Below are 24,867 nucleotides of genomic sequence, written 5' to 3'. Positions count from 1 at the left end.
CACAGTTGCGTGGGTAAGCAGAACCGAATGGCTATACTTGTACAGGAAGGAAAGAAATAAAAACACTATATCTTTAACCACCACCAAACTACTTTGTCAAAGGTTATATGTCTTACCTTTGCTAATATTTTGTTTTTCAGTTCCTTGTAATAAGGTGATGTTTGGATATTTAGCTCTACTGAAAAATTCATAGTTATGGAAAGAGTAACGTAAATAGTTTTGAAATTTTTTCCATTATCTGAAAGAAAAAAAAAAAGGGAAACTCACATCATTTGAAAAATCACAAATCATTGATCATGTTGCACAGAGCTGGTGCTTTTAGTGCTTTTTTTTCCTCTAAAAAAAAAATGACTTATGCATTTGCTTTGTCTATCTCTTCGTACATGCAGGGGGCAATTTTGAAAGTAAACGCAGGCTTGCAAGTTGATTTTCTTGTATCTTAAATAAATAAATAAATAAAACTCCCCGTTGGGATTCCCTTTGAAAATTGGGCCTGTGGCACGCAGCTGGTATTCAGTACCCACGTACATCTGCACTTGCTTTTGAGTTAAAAAACAAAACAAAACAAAACTCAAGTCTCTGTAAAGACTATTTACGTTAAAATAATGAATCAATTCAATACTAACTTCAAATGTCTTAGGTTCCTACATTGTTCTGAATTTCCTTTTTAATATCCTGCCTATAATGTTATTCAAGTGGACTAACACAGCAATCACTTCTTTTTTCAAAATGCTAAATCATTAGACCAAGGATATTTTAACTCAAAGTGCAGAGTTCTAGTAGCCATACTGGTTCTGAAGAATCAATATAATCATCCAAGGATGGCACTGTAAATTAGTGGTCATTAGTGGTCATCTGAGCTGTGTGGTTTTGAAAGCTCGTGTAGACCAATGGTCTCTGGATGACTCTTACTTTTGGCCTGCAGCAAACGCCAGAACATCAGAAGGAATTCTTATCCTCTCCGTTCTCCTACTTCTTTATTGGTGCCATTTTGTTGTCAGCGGTGGGGAACAAGCAGCTGTCATGACCAGAAACTGGTAAACCAGCTATGACCACAGTTCTTATTCTGAGAGCTTAATCCCGGCTTGACATTTTTCTCTGGATTTCTGAGTGGGCTGAAAACCTATTCAGCTAGAAATCCCCAATTTGGATTTTCTCAGCTTAGCTCAGTTCATGTGTTTTGCTTTGCTTTTTTATTTTAAGGCGAGCTGGCACACAGACTCGCACATGAGCTGGGTACACTGGCTTGGGCAGGAAGTTTTCTCACAATTTAAGCAGAAGTCCTATCTAACCTATAACTATTGGCAACAATCTGACAGCAGATAAATACTCAGTATGTGTCCAGCCTAGCTCATATCCTCCTTTATCCTGCTGGGAGTAACCATTCAACAAGTGGAAAATGAAGCAAGAGGAAACAGAGAGTAGGATTAACTGGACAATTTTCTCAGTGAAAGGGAGTGGACAGTGGAGTGCCTCAAGGATCTGTATTGGGACCCTTACTTTTCAATATATTTATAAATGATCTGGAAAGAAATACGACGAGTGAGATAATCAAATTTGCAGATGACACAAAATTGTTCAGAGTAGTTAAATCACAAGCAGATTGTGATAAATTGCAGGAAGACCTTGTGAGACTGGAAAATTGGGCATCCAAATGGCAAATGAAATTTAATGTGGATAAGTGCAAGGTAATGCATATAGGGAAAAATAACCCATGCTATAATTACACAATGTTAGGTTCCATATTAGGTGCTACAACCCAAGAAAGAGATCTAGGCATCATAGTGGATAACACATTGAAATTGTCGGTTCAGTGTGCTGAATGTTGGGAATTATTAGAAAGGGAATGGTGAATAAAACGGAAAATATCATAATGCCTCTGTATCGCTCCATGGTGAGACTGCAACTTGAATACTGTGTACAGTTCTGGTCGCCGCATCTCAAAAAAGATATAATTGCGATGGAGAAGGTACAGAGAAGGGCAACCAAAATGATAAGGGGAATGGAACAACTCCCCTACGAGGAAAGACTAAAGAGGTTAGGACTTTTCAGCTTGGAGAAGAGACGACTGAGGGGGGATATGATAGAGGTGTTTAAAATCACGAGAGGTCTAGAACGGGTAGATGTGAATCGGTTATTTACTCTTTCAGATAGTAGAAAGACTAGGGGCACTCCATGAAGTTAGAATGGGGCACATTTAAAACTAATCGGAGAAAGTTCTTTTTTACTCAACGCACAATTAAACTCTGGAATTTGTTGCCAGAGGATGTGGTTAGTGCAGTTAGTATAGCTGTGTTTAAAAAAGGATTGGATAAGTTCTTGGAGGAGAAGTCCATTACCTGTTATTAAGTTCACTTAGAGAATAGCCACTGCCATTAGCAATGGTTACATGGAATAGACTTAGTTTTCGGGTACTTGCCAGGTTCTTATGGCCTGGATTGGCCACTGTTGGAAACAGGATGCTGGGCTTGATGGACCCTTGGTCTGACCCAGTATGGCATTTTCTTATGTTCTTAAGCAAACTGTGATCTGCACTGAAGACCCGATTTTAAAAAGAATGGGGTTACGTGTGTGGCCGAGCTCTGCACGCTGCGCACATTTTACAAAGGGCCCTGTTACGCACAGAAGTGCCGGGACAAGTAAAAGGGGAGGGCCGGGGCAGCGCCATTACACACAGTCCCCGGGGAAGCGTGCGCCGGCAGCCAGCCGGGGTGTGGAGTTTACTTCTGCTCCCGAGGAGCAGTAAGTATAGAAATAAAAAAAAAAAATTGGCGTACCTAGGTAGGGGTTAGGGGAGCGGGGTGGAGAGGGGAAAAGGGAGGAAGGTTAGGCAGGAGGTAGGGAACTGGGGAAAAGGCCGATCCGGTCGCCGCATGTAATTTACAAAATCCCCCCTGTGCGCGGAAGAGCCCACCCGCCCACACATGCACGCACAAATGTTAAAATCCAGCGCGCACGTACGCACGGATATCATATTTTATAACATGCGCGCAGAACACAGAGTGATTAAAAGATTTTAAAAAATGGACTAAAGACTTGGTTATATAGAGAAGAGTTTGCAGTTGAAAGTGCTGCATATTGAATTATTCTGCAGCAGGTTTTTTTTTCTGCACCATTTTAGATACGTTTTTGAGCTTTATTTGTCATACAATTTTTAATATGTATGGTAGTCTTGTAAACTGCTATTATTATTATTTATTTATATTCCACTTTTCAGCGCTGTAGTTATTTTTCTGTCCCCAGAGGGTTCACAAACTAAGTTTCTACGTGAGGCAACACAGGGTAAAGTGACTTACCCAACACTTGAACGCTGGTCTCCCTAATGCAAAGCCTGCTGCTCTAAGCACTAGGCTTCTCCTAGCGGCATAGAAATAAATAAGTGTGCGTACATGTGAGCATATATTATAAAATGGCCGTGTCCCTGAGCGCTGTGCACCGTCTAAATGCTTCTCTATAACTTCCCACTCTGCAGCAATTCCTACCCCTGGAAGAGTTTGAAGAAAAGAATGTGAGAAATTTAATTATGAGTGTATTTTACACGCCCAGGCCTGTCATTGATTCTGGAAAGATGATTTTTCTGTATAAACCATTTTGAAAATGATCACCCAGGGTTGGTAACTTTCAAACTGGTGCGCAGGCACCCATACGTGCACACCTACAGGCTCATGATGAGATACGCGGCCATTTTATAACATATGCACCCATACGTGCACACCTACAGGCCCATGCTGAGATACGCGGCCATTTTATAACATATGCACCCATACGTGCACACCTACAGGCCCATGCTGAGATACGCGGCCATTTTATAACATATGCACCCATACGTGCACACCTACAGGCCCATGCTGAGATACGTGGCCATTTTATAACATATGCACCCATACGTGCACACCTACAGGCCCATGCTGAGATACGTGGCCATTTTATAACATATGCACCCATACGTGCACACCTACAGGCTCATGCTGAGATACGCGGCCATTTTATAACATATGCACCCATACGTGCACACCTACTGGCCCATGCTGAGATACGCGGCCATTTTATAACATATGCACCCATACGTGCACACCTACAGGCTCATGCTGACATACGCGGCCATTTTATAACATATGCACCCATACGTGCACACCTACAGGCCCATGCTGAGATACGCGGCCATTTTATAACATAGGCATCCATACGTGCACACCTACAGGCCCATGCTGACATACGCGGCCATTTTATAACATAGGCACCCATACGTGCACACCTACAGGCCCATGCTGAGATACGCGGCCATTTTATAACATATGCACCCATACGTGCACACCTACAGGCCCATGCTGACATACGCGGCCATTTTATAACATATGCACCCATACGTGCACACCTACAGGCCCATGCTGAGATACGCGGCCATTTTATAACATATGCACCCATACGTGCACACCTACAGGCCCATGCTGAGATACGCGGCCATTTTATAACATATGCACCCATACGTGCACACCTACAGGCTCATGCTGACATACGCGGCCATTTTATAACATATGCACCCATACGTGCACACCTACAGGCCCATGCTGAGATACGCGGCCATTTTATAACATATGCATCCATACGTGCACACCTACAGGCCCATGCTGACATACGCGGCCATTTTATAACATAGGCACCCATACGTGCACACCTACAGGCCCATGCTGAGATACGCGGCCATTTTATAACATATGCACATGCATGTTATAAAATAGCACAAACTTGCACCTAATTTAAGTGGACGCACTCATGCACGCGCAAATCCTGCTTTTACCATGTAAGTCAGGGGATTTTAAAAGTGGTGCGCGCCAACAGCATTGCCAGTTAAACCAGTTCATCTCCAGTTCGCGCGGTTATGGGATAGATCCTCCGAACCCCCTCTAGTTTGTTATCCTTTACTTACCCCAGTTAGCCCCCAACCCTTAAAACCCCGCAGATCTGCCTGGTTTTCTTTATTTTACAACTTACACCTTCTCCACAGCAGAAGCACATTTACGCGGCAGGGGAACTAGGCATGCGCCCAGGCGTGTACGTACTTACACGCATATCTCTGACTCGCGCCTCAAAATGCCCGTTGCCCTGCCCAGACTATGCCCCCTTTTCGAAAACTTTTGATGTGTGCGCGCTGTGGGAGAAACACACGCATCTGGGTGGCTTTTAAAACCTGCTCGACGCGCGCAAACCCCGACTCGTGTGCACATCCCCTAACTACTGCGTACACCGGGCTTTTAAAGTTCACCTTTGAAAGACTAATTTTCGAACACTCTACAATTGTACTTTCTACCAACAGACTAGAGTCCAAATTTTCAAAGTGTTCACGGTCGCGTAAGATTGCATTCAGGGACGGTAACTTTCAAACTGGCACGCGGGTGCATGTGTGTGCGCTGGTGCCAGCATGTGCCGAGATACCTGGTCATTTTCTAACCTATGCGCACATACTTGCGAGTGTTCTAAAATAGCCTGGTCGCTTGCACGCGCGGCAAATTTTAACTGGATGCGCGCCTAGGCGAGTAAATCCCATTTCTACCGTGTAGGTCAGGGATTTTTAAAAGGGGCATGTGTCCACGCCATTGCCAGTTTGTCCACCGGTTCATCCAGTTAACAGATAAGTCCTCCAAACTCCCCTGGTTTAATAGCCTGTACTCCGCCTAATCACCCCAGACCCTTTAAACCCCTCAGAAAGGGCTCGATCATTTTATTATTTTTTTTAACTTATGCCTCGACCCTAGCAGAAATAAACTTACGTGCGCCACTGGACCTGGGTGTGCGCCCAGGCGCGTAAGTATTTATGCGCACATCTCTAGGCCAGACCCCGAAACGCCCAGGCCCGGCCCCGCCCCTTTTTGGAAACCTTTCAGATGTGTGTGCAGCGAGATTTTATGCGCATATCTGGGTGCTTTTTAAAACAGGCTTGGCCAGCGCCAGCTCGACTAGTGTGAGCATACCCCCAACCGATGCATTCGATGGACTTTTACAATTCACTTTTTTTTTTGCGCATAGAAATACTCTCACAAAATTACACCTGCTGCCAAGGAAGGATTTACACGCATAATTCTGAATCCCCACAGAATGCTTCGTGCGAGTGCGGTAAATGTACAAGTTTAACTGGGTTCTATGCACAACCCCCCTCCCTCCCAGTGATTTTCAAAAGACCATTCACAGGCATAACAATGAGTTTCATGCTCATAAATCCCTTCAAATATCAACCGCTAAGAGGGTAATTTTCAAAGGCATTTTATAATTTTCAAAGGAGTTACATGCATAGCAATTTTCAAAAGCCATTTACTCGAGTAAAGTGCACTTAACTCAAGTAAATCCTATGGACAATTCAATGGCAGGTATTGTAGCAATTTTGAAAAGCTCACTTACTAGATTAAAGTGCATTTACAGGAGTAAAAGCTTTTTAAAATCAGGCCCTATCTGCGGAAACGGGCCTTTATACAATTGTCCACTTGAAATGCGGGTAAAAGTCCACGTGTAAGATGTAAGACATGCAAGTTTATCTGAACTGATAGTAAATGATGATAAAGACCAAAATGGCCCATCTAGCCTGCAGAGGAAGATTTTTAGGGCTACACCTGCCGTTAGATATAGGTTACCCCCATGCCTTCTCGGAAGCATAATGCACCCTTTCACTGCTGTTTTGGGCTGAACCGCTACTTCCTGAAGGTTTCCATAGTGCTTCATTAAAACCCTCTTGCCAGCAGGGATCCTCTGTGTTTGTCTCATACTTTCTTGAATTCAGTTATCATTTTTATCTTCGCCACCCGCTTTGGAAGGGCATTCCAGGCATCCACCACCCTCTAAATTAAAAAATATTTCCGAAGGTTTATCTTGAATCTACCTCTTGAAGTTTCACATCATGAGCTCTAATTTTACAAGTTTCTTTCCATTAGAAAATGGTTTCCTTCTGAGGCATTATTAATACCCTTAAGGTAGCTGAATGTTATTTAACTACTTGAATCATTGGCTTTATTGAATTTTAATGTGACAAACTGTTAATAGCTGGATATTTTAACATCCACATGGATGATTTACAATCGTTATATTCAAAGGAGCTGCTAAGGTGTAGTCTATACTTAATTTTGAGCAGTTAGTGCATACACCTACTCATAAGGGGGAGTCATATATACTGGATCAATTGTTTTGCTAGGAGAAATGGGTTAAACATATATCTTGCCCTCGTATTCTTGATTTATTGAGGAAAGATCATTCTTTGGTTTTTATGTGTACTGAGGGATAATACAACATAGAGCTGTGAGGCTTACAGAGGTAATAACAAATGTGTGTGGACTGTATCTGGACTGAATGATTTTAAAAAGATCAGGATAATGCAGTGTTTGAGTGTTCAGAGAATGTTACTGCAGAAGAGCTTATTGGCTCTTGGTATGGTATATTGGCAAAGACTTATAACAGGTTAGCACCAGTCAGCGAAATTCGGGTAAGGTGTGATCATAGAAGAACCCCCTGGTACTCTCAGAATTGGCTTGTCTGAAAGAGGATTTTAAGGAGGGCAGAAAAGAAGGTGGTAGAAGAGATTGAATGATGTTAAGTCATCACCAATATTTAATGCAATCGCAATTGTATCATCCAGCAATGCCAGGATGCAAAACAGACAGATGTCACTAGTAAAATTGAGCAGTCTGTAAATTGTCTTATACAGTTGTTTCGTGGTGTTAAAAACGCTAACGGCAAAACAACTGCCATCTATTTCATCTTTTCCAAGCTGCACTCAATTAACAGATTATTTTGAGGATAAAGGTCAGGCTCAACCCCACAATAATGGAGGTGCAGACCCTTTTATATAGGCGGATAAGATGAAAGGATATAAGAGGTGTGCTTTTAGAATTCTGACTATGCAATAAGTCTCCCTCTATATCTGGAAATCTTAAATCCACACATTCCAGTTTGGACCCTTGCCCTTCTAGTGTGGTTTAGGGCTTAAAGAATGTTTCCTTCTGCTGCTGGCTTTTCAGCGTGTTTGGAGATCAAAAGGAGCGTTTTACCACATGGCATCTTTGATCCCTTGGTTAATTTAAGCGGTGGCTTCACTGAATTGTGCAGTTCCTTTCATGAACAAATTTTGGGCTCTGCTGGCACTAATCTTGGCAATTTCACCTCGCTCCCCTGAAGAAGGAAGAAATATTATCTTCCGAAACATTGCAATGTTGGGCATTTAATTTACAACGCTGTGGAACCGACACCATATAGCATCCCTTTTGTTTTTGCAAGGATTATTTATTTATTTATTTATTTAGTCAGTCACTTTTCTATACTGATATTAGTGTGAACATCATATCGGTTTACAATCAAACTGCAGAAAGAAATTACATAAAACAGGGAGGGGTAGCGGGCTAAGAGAACTAAATAAAAGATAAAGGAGAAGCAGAAAGGAAGGAACAAGGTTGCATAATAAAATAACATGATTATAACAATAAATTGTTACATGGTTATATCGCTAAGTGGTAATGTCTTGGCATGATTGCATGGTTACAGAATTCAGGTAAATAATTACAGGAGTAAATGGCGGGGGAGAGGGAGGGGAAGGGTCCTATTCTGGGAATGCCTGCTTAAAGAGCCAGGTCTTTAATTTTTTTTTAAATTTGTTGGAACAAATTACTCTTCAGATTAGTGTTTTTGGACTTATAATATATTGCATTTGAGAACTCATATTTTATTTGCATATACAATATATCTAAAAAAACCCCAGGAATGCTGGATTATACACTAGGTTGATTTTAATTTTGTTCACTCTAGTTTTAGAATGACTGATGATTAAAACTTGTGCACTAGAATGGACATTTTTTAGCCCTGTATGATGTGCCTTTCAATGTGCTATATGATGGCCATTCTTCTTAATTAGAAGTTACATCATTTCACACATCTTTATATGTTGAAGTTGAGATTTGTTTTTGTTGATTTATATTATTCTTACACTTTTGGGTTTTGATCATTACATATCAAATTATTACAATAATAGTATACAAGGCCTTATTTGAGGGGATAATGACGCAGATGGCAACAGTGCAGCTGGGGGTGGAAAAACTTGGCGTTACCATTAGATAAGGTGTCAATTTTCTGTCCTACATCAAATCTTCCAACATTGGGTAAAATTTTGGAAAAGTTCATTTTAGTTCAGTTAACGGAGTTTTTGGAGGATAATAATGTTTTAGATAAATGTCAATATGGCTTTCATAAGAACCATGGAATGGACACACTTTTACTATCACAGTGGGATATGTTCTATAGGGAGTTAGATCATGGTGAGTCTGGTGTTTTAGTAGAATTGGATATTTTATCAGCATGTCACCATTAATCATGAGTTTCTGGTGACTTGCCTAGCACAAATTGGGTTAGGGGAGATAGTCCTGTGATGGTTTAGATTGTTTTTACAAGATGAAGTACACCATGTTCAGCAAGGAGATGAATATTTTGATTGGAAGAGTATTGTATATGAAGTCCCACAGGGCTCCGTTTTATCTCCAGTTTTATTTAATATCTATTTCCAGTCTTTATGTACAGTTTGTAAGACTTTAGATTTACTTAATTTTATTTATCCTGATGATTTCCAATTTTATATATCACGGTCATCAGATGGTATTTTTCCCCGTGCAGGTAACTGAGAGATGTATGTAGTTATTAGTGATTGGATGCAAGAGAATGGATTAGTGCTAAATGTTGCTAGAACATCATTTTTGTGGATTGGAAAGGGACAGCCACAAAATGGGTTGATGACTTTAAGTTTTGAGGGATCACAGATGAATTTGGTAAGTGAGGCATGAAATTTAGGGATAATATTGGATTTGAATCTAATATTTAAGGTCCAAATTTGCCAGGTTGTAAAGAGTGCATTTTACAGATTGAAGCAATTAAGGCCACTTAAGAAAGTGGTAACTGAAGATTTATTTAGATTTATATTGCAGTCATTCCTATATCAGCAGTTGGATTACTGCAATAGTCTGGGGTAGATTTTCAAAGGGTTACGCGCATAGGTTACGCACGTGACCCCCGAAAACCTACCCCAAACCCCCCCTGCGCGCCGAGCCTATCTTGCATAGGCTCGGCGGCGCACGCAAGCCCCAGGGCTTTCCTGGGGGGGGGCGTGTCGGGGGCATGTCGCGGCGGCGCGTCACCAGGGGGCGTTCTGGGGGCGGGGCTGCGGGCGTGGTTCCGGCCCGGGGGCATTCCAGGGGGGTGGCCGTGGCCTCCGGACCAGCCCCCGGACCGGAACATGACGCGCCGGCACCTGACCCGCGCGCGTGAGTTACGCCTGCCTTGAGCAGGCTTAACTTCTGGAATAAAGGTGGGGGGGGGGGTTTAGATAGGGCTGGGGGGGGGGTGCGTTAGGGAGGAGAAGGTGGGGGGAGGCGGAAGGAAAGTTCCCTCTGAGGCCGCTCCGATTTTGGCCTCGGAAGGGAACGGAGGCAGCTGTGCAGCTCGGCGCACGCAGGCTGCCGATTTTGCTCAGCCTTGCGCGCGCCGATCCCGGATTTTAACAGATACGCGTGGCTACGCGCATATCTATTAAAATCCCGCGTACTCTTGTTTGCGCCTGGGGCACGAACAAAAGTACGGGTGTGCGTAAATTTGTAAAATCTACCCCTCTGTGTATAGGAATGCCAGTTTATCAGATGAGAGCTTTGCTGTTGATTCAGTATGCTGCAGGCTAGGCTGCTAGTAGGGGTAGGCCATAGGGAACATATTACTCCTGTGTTAATTGACCTTCATTGGCTTCCAATATAATGGAGAGTAAAGTTTAAAGTACTTATTATTTTTAGAATGATGAATGATGAGTCACCTTGCCCTTTGATTGAAAAGCTGAAAATGTATGTTACAGGAAGAACATTGCGGTCTTCTGGTAAACAACCGTTGGAAATTCCAACAGTAAAAGATTGTAGAATACAAGTGATGCATACAAAGGTGTTCTCAGTTATGGCACCAACACTTTGAAATGCCCTTCCAGTTGAGTTGCAGGCCATCAAGAATTTAAATGGCATCAGTATGCGTATCTTTTAAAAGACCTTTACTTACGCGGTAGAAGCGGCATTTGTGCACACGTGCGTGTGAACACTTAAAAATTGAGCACATATGTATGCATGTCCAGGCTATTTTATAACATGAAAGCATATACACGTATATATTATAAAATGACCGCGTTCCTGGGCGCGGGCCAATCAACGCATAGACATGTGCACCTACGCTCCTGTTTAAAAATTACCATCCCTGCGTGTAAATACCTTTTGAAAATTGCTAAGATAAAGGTGAATTTTAAAAACTGGGTGCCCTAAAATTTGGAGATGGGCACATATCTAGTACATATGCATGTACATCCAATTTTAAAAGTCACCCACATACGTGCACAAGTCCCAATGTGTGCATCTCTCACAACAGAGAAGAAAGAGGCAGTATGTGGGCATGGCCAAGAGATGTGCACGCAAGTACTTATGTGCCTGAGTGCAAGGTTAGGTATAGCTGAGCATAAAGTTACTTCAGGGGGGGGGTCCTGAGATAACTGGGGGGGGGGGGGAGGGATGCAGGATAAAGAACCAGGGGGATTTGGAGGACCTAATTATAGACTAAGAAAACTTTTCGACAAACTGATGAAACTATTGATGGAGCAGACGCGCACCTGCTATTAAATTCCCTCACTTCTGCGGCTCAAACTCGATTTTACACTGCTGTACAGGTACAGGCTTAAAATTAGATGCACACATACACGCATTTGGCCTATTTTTTTAATATATGCATGCACTCATGTGCACAATATAAAATTCCAGCGCATCTGGCCGCACGCCCACATAAACATATATATATGCCCATGTGCCCATTTGAAAGTTAGCCATTATATGTTAAATTTATGCACATAACTTCTGTGAAAATTACCTCCATAAAATTTTAATATGATAACATGCACAACGAAAGGATAGTGAAAACTGGTTTTTTAACTAAGACAAAAAATTGAAGAGAAAAAGACTCAACTATTCCCAAAATTTCTTCGAGCAACTAAGGTTGCTTTATATTTATAAAGCTATTTTAACCAGAAAAAAAGACTCCAAAATATAGAAAATAATAGCCAAAAATATATAATACAACAAAGTCTCTAAACTAAAGAAAAAAAATATAGAAAAACCTTCAACACAAAACACACCAACAATATTTATATCATGCAAGAAAATATCAAAAAAAGAATTTAAAAAATCTCACAAAATAATAGGAAATGGCCAATCCTGAAAAAGACTATCATTCTAACAATTACACGAATATAATTCTAACAATTATTAAAGTCTGACGCATTGGAAACCTAAACACTTCCACATACCTCAAACAATTATAAATATTAAAGGAACCATAGTTGCTGGAACAAATTTAGAATACCTGAGTCTTTTTCACTTAAATTTTTCTCCAAGTTAATTCTTCTCAATATCAAGATTGGGCATGTAGGTAGACTTACAATTCACTCTTTGGGATACTTTATGATCATTGAAATATGAAGATGAAAAAGAAGGACAATAAAAGAAACAAACATACCTTGAAGAGTACTGCTAATATTATTGTCTCCATTCAGACACTGATTTCCACTCAAATGTATACTACAGTTGCAGACACACTCTCCTGTAACATTATCGAGGAAGCAGCTTTGATTATACTGCGTATCACAACTTGTTCTTGTCGTAGTAAGAGCAATATTGTTTAATGTTGTCTGCAAAGAAGGAGAAAATGGAGAAGCAAACAAAGATGTCCTCAAGGATGCCAAAGTAGTTAGTTCGTTATGGGTTGCAAGCGAACGCTCAGTGAATCTAGAAGATTCTGATGACCCTATGGAAATGGAAGTGCCAGAAGATGATAGTATAGAGACTTGAGTACTGGATCCAGAAGCTGATGTGATTGTCAATGACTCTTTTGGTACAGATGTAGTTGTAAAAGGATAACTAGTACTTTCTGAGGCGGAAAAAGAAGTTATCCTCGAGGATGTTTCAGTAGAAAACGATGTTTCAGGTTTGCTTCCAGTAAAGCTTGCAATTGCTGTTGTTGTATATATGGGTGAGGATTCTTCAGGAACAGGTGTTCTTGAGGAACTGGTAGAAGATATAGCAGTAGATGAGAACATTGCTGTAGAGCTCTCAGTTACTTTGGAGGAATCTGGGGGAGGAGAGATAGATGTGAATCCAGAAGAACTGGTTTCTGAGGAAAAAGTGGAGAATAGAGGTACCAATGTTTCAGTTCGTGCTCTTTCTTGTGTACTGGTGACTGATGAAGCCGTATATGGTGATGAAGATGTCTGCGAAGAAAAGGATTCCTTTGGTGTAGCAGATTCAGAGAAGGTGCTGAAATGTGAAAAAGTTGTTCCTGTGACACTGGAAGAACTTGAAGTGCTTGTTGAACCTGAAGTGCTGCTTTCAGAAAGAGGACTAAGTGTTGATCCATTGAAGACTGTTGTCTCAGGTGACAAACTTGTTGGGGGTGTTGTATGTTCTGATTGTGTGTTGACAGAACTGGACACTGCCGTAGAGTGGAATTCTGTCACTGCACTTGTTTCATTAACAATGCCTGAAGTCGATAGTGTGCTGGAAGTATCTGTTGAGACTTGAGTACTGGATCCAGAAGCTGATGTGATTGTCAATGACTCTTTTGGTACAGATGTAGTTGTAAAAGGATAACTAGTACTTTCTGAGGCGGAAAAAGAAGTTATCCTCGAGGATGTTTCAGTAGAAAACGATGTTTCAGGTTTGCTTCCAGTAAAGCTTGCAATTGCTGTTGTTGTATATATGGGTGAGGATTCTTCAGGAACAGGTGTTCTTGAGGAACTGGTAGAAGATATAGCAGTAGATGAGAACATTGCTGTAGAGCTCTCAGTTACTTTTGAGGAATCTGGGGGAGGAGAGATAGATGTGAATCCAGAAGAACTGGTTTCTGAGGTAAAAGTGGAGAATAGAGGTACCAATGTTTCAGATGATGGACTTTCTTGTGTACTGGTAACTGATGAAGTCGTATATGGTGACGAAGATGTCTGCGAAGAAAAGGATTCTTTTGGTGTAGCAGATTCAGAGGAAGGTGCTGAAATGTGAAAAAGTTGTTCCTGTGACACTGGAAGAACTTGAAGTGCTTGTTGAACCTGAAGTGCTGCTTTCAGAAAGAGGACTAAGTGTTGATCCATTGAAGACTGTTGTCTCAGGTGACAAACTTGTTGGGGGTGTTGTATGTTCTGATTGTGTGTTGACAGAACTGGACACTGCCGTAGAGTGGAATTCTGTCACTGCACTTGTTTCATTAACAATGCCTGAAGTCGATAGTGTGCTGGAAGTATCTGTTGAGACTTGAGTACTGGATCCAGAAGCTGATGTGATTGTCAATGACTCTTTTGGTACAGATGTAGTTGTAAAAGGATAACTAGTACTTTCTGAGGCGGAAAAAGAAGTTATCCTCGAGGATGTTTCAGTAGAAAACGATGTTTCAGGTTTGCTTCCAGTAAAGCTTGCAACTGCTGTTGTTGTATATATGGGTGAGGATTCTTCAGGAACAGGTGTTCTTGAGGAACTGGTAGAAGATATAGCAGTAGATGAGAACATTGCTGTAGAGCTCTCAGTTACTTTGGAGGAATCTGGGGGAGGAGAGATAGATGTGAATCCAGAAGAACTGGTTTCTGAGGTAAAAGTGGAGAATAGAGGATACCAATGTTTCAGTTGATGCTCTTTCTTGTGTACTCGTGACTTGATGAAGTCGTATATGGTGACGAAGATGTCTGCGAAGAAAAGGATTCTTTTGGTGTAGCAGATTCAGAGAAGGTGCTGAAATGTGAAAAAGTTGTTCCTGTGACACTGGAAGAACTTGAAGTGCTTGTTGAACCTGAAGTGCTGCTTTCAGAAAGAGGACTAAGTGTTGATCCATTGAAGACTGTTGTCTCAGGTGACAAACTTGTTGGGGGTGTTGTATGTTCTGATTGTGTGTTGACAGAACTGGACACTGCCGTAGAGTAGAATTCTGTCACTGCACTTGTTTCATTAACAATGCCAGAAGCCGATGGTGTGCTGGAAGTATCTGTTGAGACTTGAGTACTGGATCCAGAAGCTGATGTGATTGTCAATGACTCTTTTGGTACAGATGTAGTTGTAAAAGGATAACTAGTACTTTCTGAGGCGGAAAAAGAAGTTATTCTCGAGGATGTTTCAGTAGAAAACGATGTTTCAGGTTTGCTTCCAGTAAAGCTTGCAATTGCTGTTGTTGTATATATGGGTGAGGATTCTACAGGAACAGGTGTTCTTGAGGAACTGCTAGAAGATATAGCAGTAACTGAGAACATTGCTGTAGAGCTCTCAGTTACTTTTGAGGAATCTGGGGGAGGAGAGATAGATGTGAATCCAGAAGAACTGGTTTCTGAGGTAAAAGTGGAGAATAGAGGTACCAATGTTTCAGATGATGGACTTTCTTGTGTACTGGTAACTGATGAAGTCGTATATGGTGACGAAGATGTCTGCGAAGAAAAGGATTCTTTTGGTGTAGCAGATTCAGGGAAGGTGCTGAAATGTGAAAATGTTGTTCCTGTGACACTGGAAGAACTTGAAGTGCTTGTTGAACCTGAAGTGCTGCTTTCAGAAAGAGGACTAAGTGTTGATCCATTGAAGACTGTTGTCTCAGGTGACAAACTTGTTGGGGGTGTTGTATGTTCTGATTGTGTGCTGACAGAACTGGACACTGCCGTCGAGTAGAATTCTGTCACTGCACTTGTTTCATTAACAATGCCAGAAGCCGATGGTGTGCTGGAAGTATCTGTTGAGACTTGAGTACTGGATCCAGAAGCTGATGTGATTGTCAATGACTCTTTTGGTACAGATGTAGTTGTAAAAGGATAACTAGTACTTTCTGAGGCAGAAAAAGAAGTTATTCTCGAGGATGTTTCAGTAGAAAACGATGTTTCAGGTTTGCTTCCAGTAAAGCTTGCAATTGCTGTTGTTGTATATATGGGTGAGGATTCTTCAGGAACAGGTGTTCTTGAGGAACTGGTAGAAGGTATAGCAGTAGATGAGAACATTGCTGTAGAGCTCTCAGTTACTTTGGAGGAATCTGGGGGAGGAGAGATAGATGTGAATCCAGAAGAACTGGTTTCTGAGGTAAAAGTGGAGAATAGAGGTACCAATGTTTCAGATGATGGACTTTCTTGTGTACTGGTAACTGATGAAGTCGTATATGGTGACGAAGATGTCTGCGAAGAAAAGGATTCTTTTGGTGTAGCAGATTCAGGGAAGGTGCTGAAATGTGAAAAAGTTGTTCCTGTGACACTGGAAGAACTTGAAGTGCTTGTTGAACCTGAAGTGCTGCTTTCAGAAAGAGGACTAAGTGTTGATCCATTGAAGACTGTTGTCTCAGGTGACAAACTTGTTGGGGGTGTTGTATGTTCTGATTGTGTGCTGACAGAACTGGACACTGCCGTCGAGTAGAATTCTGTCACTGCACTTGTTTCATTAACAATGCCAGAAGCCGATGGTGTGCTGGAAGTATCTGTTGAGACTTGAGTACTGGATCCAGAAGCTGATGTGATTGTCAATGACTCTTTTGGTACAGATGTAGTTGTAAAAGGATAACTAGTACTTTCTGAGGCGGAAAAAGAAGTTATTCTAGTGGATGTTTCAGTAGAAAACGATGTTTCAGGTTTGCTTCCAGTAAAGCTTGCAATTGCTGTTGTTGTATATATGGGTGAGGATTCTTCAGGAACAGGTGTTCTTGAGGAACTGGTAGAAGGTATAGCAGTAGATGAGAACATTGCTGTAGAGCTCTCAGTTACTTTGGAGGAATCTGGGGGAGGAGAGATAGATGTGAATCCAGAAGAACTGGTTTCTGAGGTAAAAGTGGAGAATAGAGGTACCAATGTTTCAGTTGATGCTCTTTCTTGTGTACTGGTGACTGATGAAGCCGTATATGGTGATGAAGATGTCTGCGAAGAAAAGGATTCTTTGGTGTAGCAGATTCAGAGAAGGTGCTGAAATGTGAAAAAGTTGTTCCTGTGACACTGGAAGAACTTGAAGTGCTTGTTGAACCTGAAGTGCTGCTTTCAGAAAGAGGACTAAGTGTTGATCCATTGAAGACTGTTGTCTCAGGTGACAAACTTGTTGGGGGTGTTGTATGTTCTGATTGTGTGTTGACAGAACTGGACACTGCCGTAGAGTGAAATTCTGTCACTGCACTTGTTTCATTAACAATGCCTGAAGTCGATAGTGTGCTGGAAGTATCTGTTGAGACTTCAGTACTGGATCCAGAAGCTGATGTGATTGTCAATGACTCTTTTGGTACAGATGTAGTTGTAAAAGGATAACTAGTACTTTCTGAGGCGGAAAAAGAAGTTATCCTCGAGGATGTTTCAGTAGAAAACGATGTTTCAGGTTTGCTTCCAGTAAAGCTTGCAACTGCTGTTGTTGTATATATGGGTGAGGATTCTTCAGGAACAGGTGTTCTTGAGGAACTGGTAGAAGATATAGCAGTAGATGAGAACATTGCTGTAGAGCTCTCAGTTACTTTGGAGGAATCTGGGGGAGGAGAGATAGATGTGAATCCAGAAGAACTGGTTTCTGAGGTAAAAGTGGAGAATAGAGATACCAATGTTTCAGTTGATGCTCTTTCTTGTGTACTCGTGATTGATGAAGTCGTATCTGGTGACGAAGATGTCTGCGAAGAAAAGGATTCTTTTGGTGTAGCAGATTCAGAGAAGGTGCTGAAATGTGAAAAAGTTGTTCCTGTGACACTGGAAGAACTTGAAGTGCTTGTTGAACCTGAAGTGCTGCTTTCAGAAAGAGGACTAAGTGTTGATCCATTGAAGACTGTTGTCTCAGGTGACAAACTTGTTGGGGGTGTTGTATGTTCTGATTGTGTGTTGACAGAACTGGACACTGCCGTAGAGTAGAATTCTGTCACTGCACTTGTTTCATTAACAATGCCAGAAGCCGATGGTGTGCTGGAAGTATCTGTTGAGACTTGAGTACTGGATCCAGAAGCTGATGTGATTGTCAATGACTCTTTTGGTACAGATGTAGTTGTAAAAGGATAACTAGTACTTTCTGAGGCGGAAAAAGAAGTTATTCTCGAGGATGTTTCAGTAGAAAACGATGTTTCAGGTTTGCTTCCAGTAAAGCTTGCAATTGCTGTTGTTGTATATATGGGTGAGGATTCTTCAGGAACAGGTGTTCTTGAGGAACTGGTAGAAGATATAGCAGTGGAGGAGAACATTGCTGTAGAGCTCTCAGTTACTTTTGAGGAATCTGGGGGAGGAGAGATAGATGTGAATCCAGAAGAACTGGTTTCTGAGGTAAAAGTGGAGAATAGAGGTACCAATGTTTCAGATGATGGACTTTCTTGTGTACTGGTAACTGATGAAGTCGTATATGGTGACGAAGATGTCTGCGAAGAAAAGGATTCTTTTGGTGTAGCAGATTCAGGGAAGGTGCTGAAATGTGAAAATGTTGTTCCTGTGACACTGGAAGAACTTGAAGTGCTTGTTGAACCTGTAGTGCTGCTTTCAGAAAGAGGACTAAGTGTTGATCCATTGAAGACTGTTGTCTCAGGTGACAAACTTGTTGGGGGTGTTGTATGTTCTGATTGTGTGCTGACAGAACTGGACACTGCCGTCGAGTAGAATTCTGTCACTGCACTTGTTTCATTAACAATGCCAGAAGCCGATGGTGTGCTGGAAGTATCTGTTGAGACTTGAGTACTGGATCCAGAAGCTGATGTGATTGTCAATGACTCTTTTGGTACAGATGTAGTTGTAAAAGGATAACTAGTACTTTCTGAGGCGGAAAAAGAAGTTATTCTCGAGGATGTTTCAGTAGAAAACGATGTTTCAGGTTTGCTTCCAGTAAAGCTTGCAATTGCTGTTGTTGTATATATGGGTGAGGATTCTTCAGGAACAGGTGTTCTTGAGGAACTGGTAGAAGATATAGCAGTAGATGAGAACATTGCTGTAGAGCTCTCAGTTACGTTTGAGGAATCTGGGGGAGGAGAGATAGATGTGAATCCAGAAGAACTGGTTTCTGAGGTAAAAGTGGAGAATAGAGGTACCAATGTTTCAGATGATGGACTTTCTTGTGTACTGGTAACTGATGAAGTCGTATATGGTGACGAAGATGTCTGCGAAGAAAAGGATTCTTTTGGTGTAGCAGATTCAGGGAAGGTGCTGAAATGTGAAAATGTTGTTCCTGTGACACTGGAAGAACTTGAAGTGCTTGTTGAACCTGAAGTGCTGCTTTCAGAAAGAGGACTAAGTGTTGATCCATTGAAGACTGTTGTCTCAGGTGACAAACTTGTTGGGGGTGTTGTATGTTCTGATTGTGTGCTGACAGAACTGGACACTGCCGTCGAGTAGAATTCTGTCACTGCACTTGTTTCATTAACAATGCCAGAAGCCGATGGTGTGCTGGAAGTATCTGTTGAGACTTGAGTACTGGATCCAGAAGCTGATGTGATTGTCAATGACTCTTTTGGTACAGATGTAGTTGTAAAAGGATAACTAGTACTTTCTGAGGCGGAAAAAGAAGTTATTCTCGAGGATGTTTCAGTAGAAAACGATGTTTCAGGTTTGCTTCCAGTAAAGCTTGCAATTGCTGTTGTTGTATATATGGGTGAGGATTCTTCAGGAACAGGTGTTCTTGAGGAACTGGTAGAAGATATAGCAGTAGATGAGAACATTGCTGTAGAGCTCTCAGTTACTTTGGAGGAATCTGGGGGAGGAGAGATAGATGTGAATCCAGAAGAACTGGTTTGTGAAGAAAAAGTGGAGAATAGAGGTACCAATGTTTCAGTTGGTGCTCTTTCTTGTGTACTGGTGACTGATGAAGCCGTATATGGTGACAAAGATGTCTGCGAAGAAAAGGATTCTGTTGGTGTAGCAGATTCAGAGAAGGTGCTGAAATGTGAAAAAGTTGTTCCTGTCACACTGGAAGAACTTGAAGTGCTTGTTGAACCTGAAGTGCTGCTTTCAGAAAGAGGACTAAGTGTTGATCCATTGAAGACTGTTGTCTCAGGTGACAAACTTGTTGGGGGTGTTGTATGTTCTGATTGTGTGTTGACAGAACTGGACACTGCCGTAGAGTGGAATTCTGTCACTGCACTTGTTTCATTAACAATGCCAGAAGCCGATGGTGTGCTGGAAGTATCTGTTGAGACTTGAGTACTGGATCCAGAAGCTGATGTGATTGTCAATGACTCTTTTGGTACAGATGTAGTTGTAAAAGGATAACTAGTACTTTCTGAGGCGGAAAAAGAAGTTATTCTCGAGGATGTTTCAGTAGAAAATGATGTTTCAGGTTTGCTTCCAGTAAAGCTTGCAATTGCTGTTGTTGTATATATGGGTGAGGATTCTTCAGGAACAGTTGTTCTTGAGGAACTGGTAGAAGATATAGCAGTAGATGAGAACATTGCTGTAGAGCTCTCAGTTACTTTGGAGGAATCTGGGGGAGGAGAGATAGATGTGAATCCAGAAGAACTGGTTTCTGAGGAAAAAGTGGAGAATAGAGGTACCAATGTTTCAGTTGGTGCTCTTTCTTCTGTACTGGTAACTGATGAAGTCGTAGATGGTGACGAAGATGTCTGCGAAGAAAAGGATTCTTTTGGTGTAGCAGATTCAGAGAAGGTGCTGAAATGTGAAAATGTTGTTCCTGTGACACTGGAAGAACTTGAAGTGCTTGTTGAACCTGAAGTGCTGCTTTCAGAAAGAGGACTAAGTGTTGATCCATTGAAGACTGTTGTCTCAGGTGACAAACTTGTTGGGGGTGTTGTATGTTCTGATTGTGTGCTTGACAGAACTGGACACTGCCGTCGAGTAGAATTCTGTCACTGCACTTGTTTCATTAACAATGCCAGAAGCCGATGGTGTGCTGGAAGTATCTGTTGAGACTTGAGTACTGGATCCAGAAGCTGATGTGATTGTCAATGACTCTTTTGGTACAGATGTAGTTGTAAAAGGATAACTAGTACTTTCTGAGGCAGAAAAAGAAGTTATTCTCGAGGATGTTTCAGTAGAAAACGATGTTTCAGGTTTGCTTCCAGTAAAGCTTGCAATTGCTGTTGTTGTATATATGGGTGAGGATTCTTCAGGAATAGTTGTTCTTGAGGAACTGGTAGAAGATATAGCAGTAGATGAGAACATTGCTGTAGAGCTCTCAGTTACTTTGGAGGAATCTGGGGGAGGAGAGATAGATGTGAATCCAGAAGAACTGGTTTCTGAGGTAAAAGTGGAGAATAGAGGTACCAATGTTTCAGATGATGCTCTTTCTTGTGTACTGGTAACTGATGAAGTCGTAGATGGTGACGAAGATGTATGCAAAGAAAAGGATTCTTTTGGTGTAGCAGATTCAGAGAAGGTGCTGAAATGAGAAAAAGTTGTTCCTGTGACAGTGGAAGAACTTGAAGTGCTTGTTGAACCTGAAGTGCTGCTTTCAGAAAGAGGACTAAGTGTTGATCCATTGAAGACTGTTGTCTCAGGTGACAAACTTGTTGGGGGTGTTGTATGTTCTGATTGTGTGTTGACAGAACTGGACACTGCCGTAGAGTGGAATTCTGTCACTGCACTTGTTTCATTAACAATGCCAGAAGCCGATGGTGTGCTGGAAGTATCTGTTGAGACTTCAGTACTGGATCCAGAAGCTGATGTGATTGTCAATGACTCTTTTGGTACAGATGTAGTTGTAAAAGGATAACTAGTACTTTCTGAGGCGGAAAAAGAAGTTATTCTCGAGGATGTTTCAGTAGAAAACGATGTTTCAGGTTTGCTTCCAGTAAAGCTTGCAATTGCTGTTGTTGTATATATGGGTGAGGATTCTTCAGGAACAGGTGTTCTTGAGGAACTGGTAGAAGATATAGCAGTAGATGAGAACATTGCTGTAGAGCTCTCAGTTACTTTGGAGGAATCTGGGGGAGGAGAGATAGATGTGAATCCAGAAGAACTGGTTTCTGAGGTAAAAGTGGAGAATAGAGATACCAATGTTTCAGTTGATGCTCTTTCTTGTGTACTGGTGACTGATGAAGTCGTATATGGTGACGAAGATGTCTGCGAAGAAAAGGATTCTTTTGGTGTAGCAGATTCAGAGAAGGTGCTGAAATGTGAAAAAGTTGTTCCTGTCACACTGGAAGAACTTGAAGTGCTTGTTGAACCTGAAGTGCTGCTTTCAGAAAGAGGACTAAGTGTTGATCCATTGAAGACTGTTGTCTCAGGTGACAAACTTGTTGGGGGTGTTGTATGTTCTGATTGTGTGCTGACAGAACTGGACACTGCCGTCGAGTAGAATTCTGTCACTGCACTTGTTTCATTAACAATGCCAGAAGCCGATGGTGTGCTGGAAGTATCTGTTGAGACTTGAGTACTGGATCCAGAAGCTGATGTGATTGTCAATGACTCTTTTGGTACAGATGTAGTTGTAAAAGGATAACTAGTACTTTCTGAGGCGGAAAAAGAAGTTATTCTCGAGGATGTTTCAGTAGAAAACGATGTTTCAGGTTTGCTTCCAGTAAAGCTTGCAATTGCTGTTGTTGTATATATGGGTGAGGATTCTTCAGGAACAGGTGTTCTTGAGGAACTGGTAGAAGATATAGCAGTAGATGAGAACATTGCTGTAGAGCTCTCAGTTACTTTGGAGGAATCTGGGGGAGGAGAGATAGATGTGAATCCAGAAGAACTGGTTTCTGAGGTAAAAGTGGAGAATAGAGGTACCAATGTTTCAGTTGATGCTCTTTCTTGTGTACTGGTGACTGATGAAGTCGTATATGGTGACGAAGATGTCTGCGAAGAAAAGGATTCTTTGGTGTAGCAGATTCAGAGAAGGTGCTGAAATGTGAAAAAGTTGTTCCTGTGACACTGGAAGAACTTGAAGTGCTTGTTGAACCTGAAGTGCTGCTTTCAGAAAGAGGACTAAGTGTTGATCCATTGAAGACTGTTGTCTCAGGTGACAAACTTGTTGGGGGTGTTGTATGTTCTGATTGTGTGTTGACAGAACTGGACACTGCCGTAGAGTGGAATTCTGTCACTGCACTTGTTTCATTAACAATGCCTGAAGTCGATGGTGTGCTGGAAGTATCTGTTGAGACTTGAGTACTGGATCCAGAAGCTGATGTGATTGTCAATGACTCTTTTGGTACAGATGTAGTTGTAAAAGGATAACTAGTACTTTCTGAGGCGGAAAAAGAAGTTATTCTCGAGGATGTTTCAGTAGAAAACGATGTTTCAGGTTTGCTTCCAGTAAAGCTTGCAATTGCTGTTGTTGTATATATGGGTGAGGATTCTTCAGGAACAGGTGTTCTTGAGGAACTGGTAGAAGATATAGCAGTAGATGAGAACATTGCTGTAGAGCTCTCAGTTACTTTGGAGGAATCTGGGGGAGGAGAGATAGATGTGAATCCAGAAGAACTGGTTTCTGAGGTAAAAGTGGAGAATATAGGTACCAATGTTTCAGATGATGCTCTTTCTTGTGTACTGGTAACTGATGAAGTCGTAGATGGTGACGAAGATGTATGCGAAGAAAAGGATTCTTTTGGTGTAGCAGATTCAGAGAAGGTGCTGAAATGAGAAAAAGTTGTTCCTGTGACACTGGAAGAACTTGAAGTGCTTGTTGAACCTGAAGTGCTGCTTTCAGAAAGAGGACTAAGTGTTGATCCATTGAAGACTGTTGTCTCAGGTGACAAACTTGTTGGGGGTGTTGTATGTTCTGATTGTGTGCTGACAGAACTGGACACTGCCGTCGAGTAGAATTCTGTCACTGCACTTGTTTCATTAACAATGCCAGAAGCCGATGGTGTGCTGGAAGTATCTGTTGAGACTTGAGTACTGGATCCAGAAGCTGATGTGATTGTCAATGACTCTTTTGGTACAGATGTAGTTGTAAAAGGATAACTAGTACTTTCTGAGGGGGAAAAAGAAGTTATCCTCGAGGATGTTTCAGTAGAAAAAGATGTTTCAGGTTTGCTTCCAGTAAAGCTTGCAATTGCTGTTGTTGTATATATGGGTGAGGATTCTTCAGGAACAGGTGTTCTTGAGGAACTGGTAGAAGATATAGCAGTAGATGAGAACATTGCTGTAGAGCTCTCAGTTACTTTGGAGGAATCTGGGGGAGGAGAGATAGATGTGAATCCAGAAGAACTGGTTTCTGAGGTAAAAGTGGAGAATAGAGGTACCAATGTTTCAGTTGATGCTCTTTCTTGTGTACTGGTGACTGATGAAGCCGTATATGGTGATGAAGATGTCTGCGAAGAAAAGGATTCCTTTGGTGTAGCAGATTCAGAGAAGGTGCTGAAATGTGAAAAAGTTGTTCCTGTCACACTGGAAGAACTTGAAGTGCTTGTTGAACCTGAAGTGCTGCTTTCAGAAAGAGGACTAAGTGTTGATCCATTGAAGACTGTTGTCTCAGGTGACAAACTTGTTGGGGGTGTTGTATGTTCTGATTGTGTGCTGACAGAACTGGACACTGCCGTCGAGTAGAATTCTGTCACTGCACTTGTTTCATTAACAATGCCAGAAGCCGATGGTGTGCTGGAAGTATCTGTTGAGACTTGAGTACTGGATCCAGAAGCTGATGTGATTGTCAATGACTCTTTTGGTACAGATGTAGTTGTAAAAGGATAACTAGTACTTTCTGAGGCGGAAAAAGAAGTTATCTCGAGGATGTTTCAGTAGAAAACGATGTTTCAGGTTTGCTTCCAGTAAAGCTTGCAATTGCTGTTGTTGTATATATGGGTGAGGATTCTTCAGGAACAGGTGTTCTTGAGGAACTGGTAGAAGATATAGCAGTAGATGAGAATGTTGCTGTAGAGCTCTCAGTTACTTTGGAGGAATCTGGGGGAGGAGAGATAGATGTGAATCCAGAAGAACTG

General features: G+C 41.7%; 1 protein-coding gene across 1 annotated transcript in view; it reads right to left on the bottom strand.

The window, feature by feature from the left end:
• LOC115076512 (serine-rich adhesin for platelets-like) overlaps positions 1–24,867 on the bottom strand; it is a 106,539-nt gene that overhangs the window by 15,343 nt on the left and 66,329 nt on the right. The window contains exons 7-13 of the mRNA XM_029578053.1: positions 22,715–24,629; positions 20,769–22,580; positions 16,883–20,641; positions 14,869–16,748; positions 14,207–14,764; positions 12,553–14,079; positions 117–238 (exon numbers count right to left, since the gene is read on the bottom strand). Coding sequence (XP_029433913.1) covers positions 117–238; positions 12,553–14,079; positions 14,207–14,764; positions 14,869–16,748; positions 16,883–20,641; positions 20,769–22,580; positions 22,715–24,629 — 11,573 coding nt within the window. The remainder of the gene's footprint in view (positions 1–116; positions 239–12,552; positions 14,080–14,206; positions 14,765–14,868; positions 16,749–16,882; positions 20,642–20,768; positions 22,581–22,714; positions 24,630–24,867) is intronic.

This window comes from Rhinatrema bivittatum, chromosome 15, assembly GCF_901001135.1.
Source record: "Rhinatrema bivittatum chromosome 15, aRhiBiv1.1, whole genome shotgun sequence".
Taxonomy (NCBI): Eukaryota; Metazoa; Chordata; class Amphibia; order Gymnophiona; family Rhinatrematidae; genus Rhinatrema; species Rhinatrema bivittatum.
Note: the sequence above shows the minus strand (reverse complement) of the source record. Positions and strands in the feature narration are given on the sequence as shown.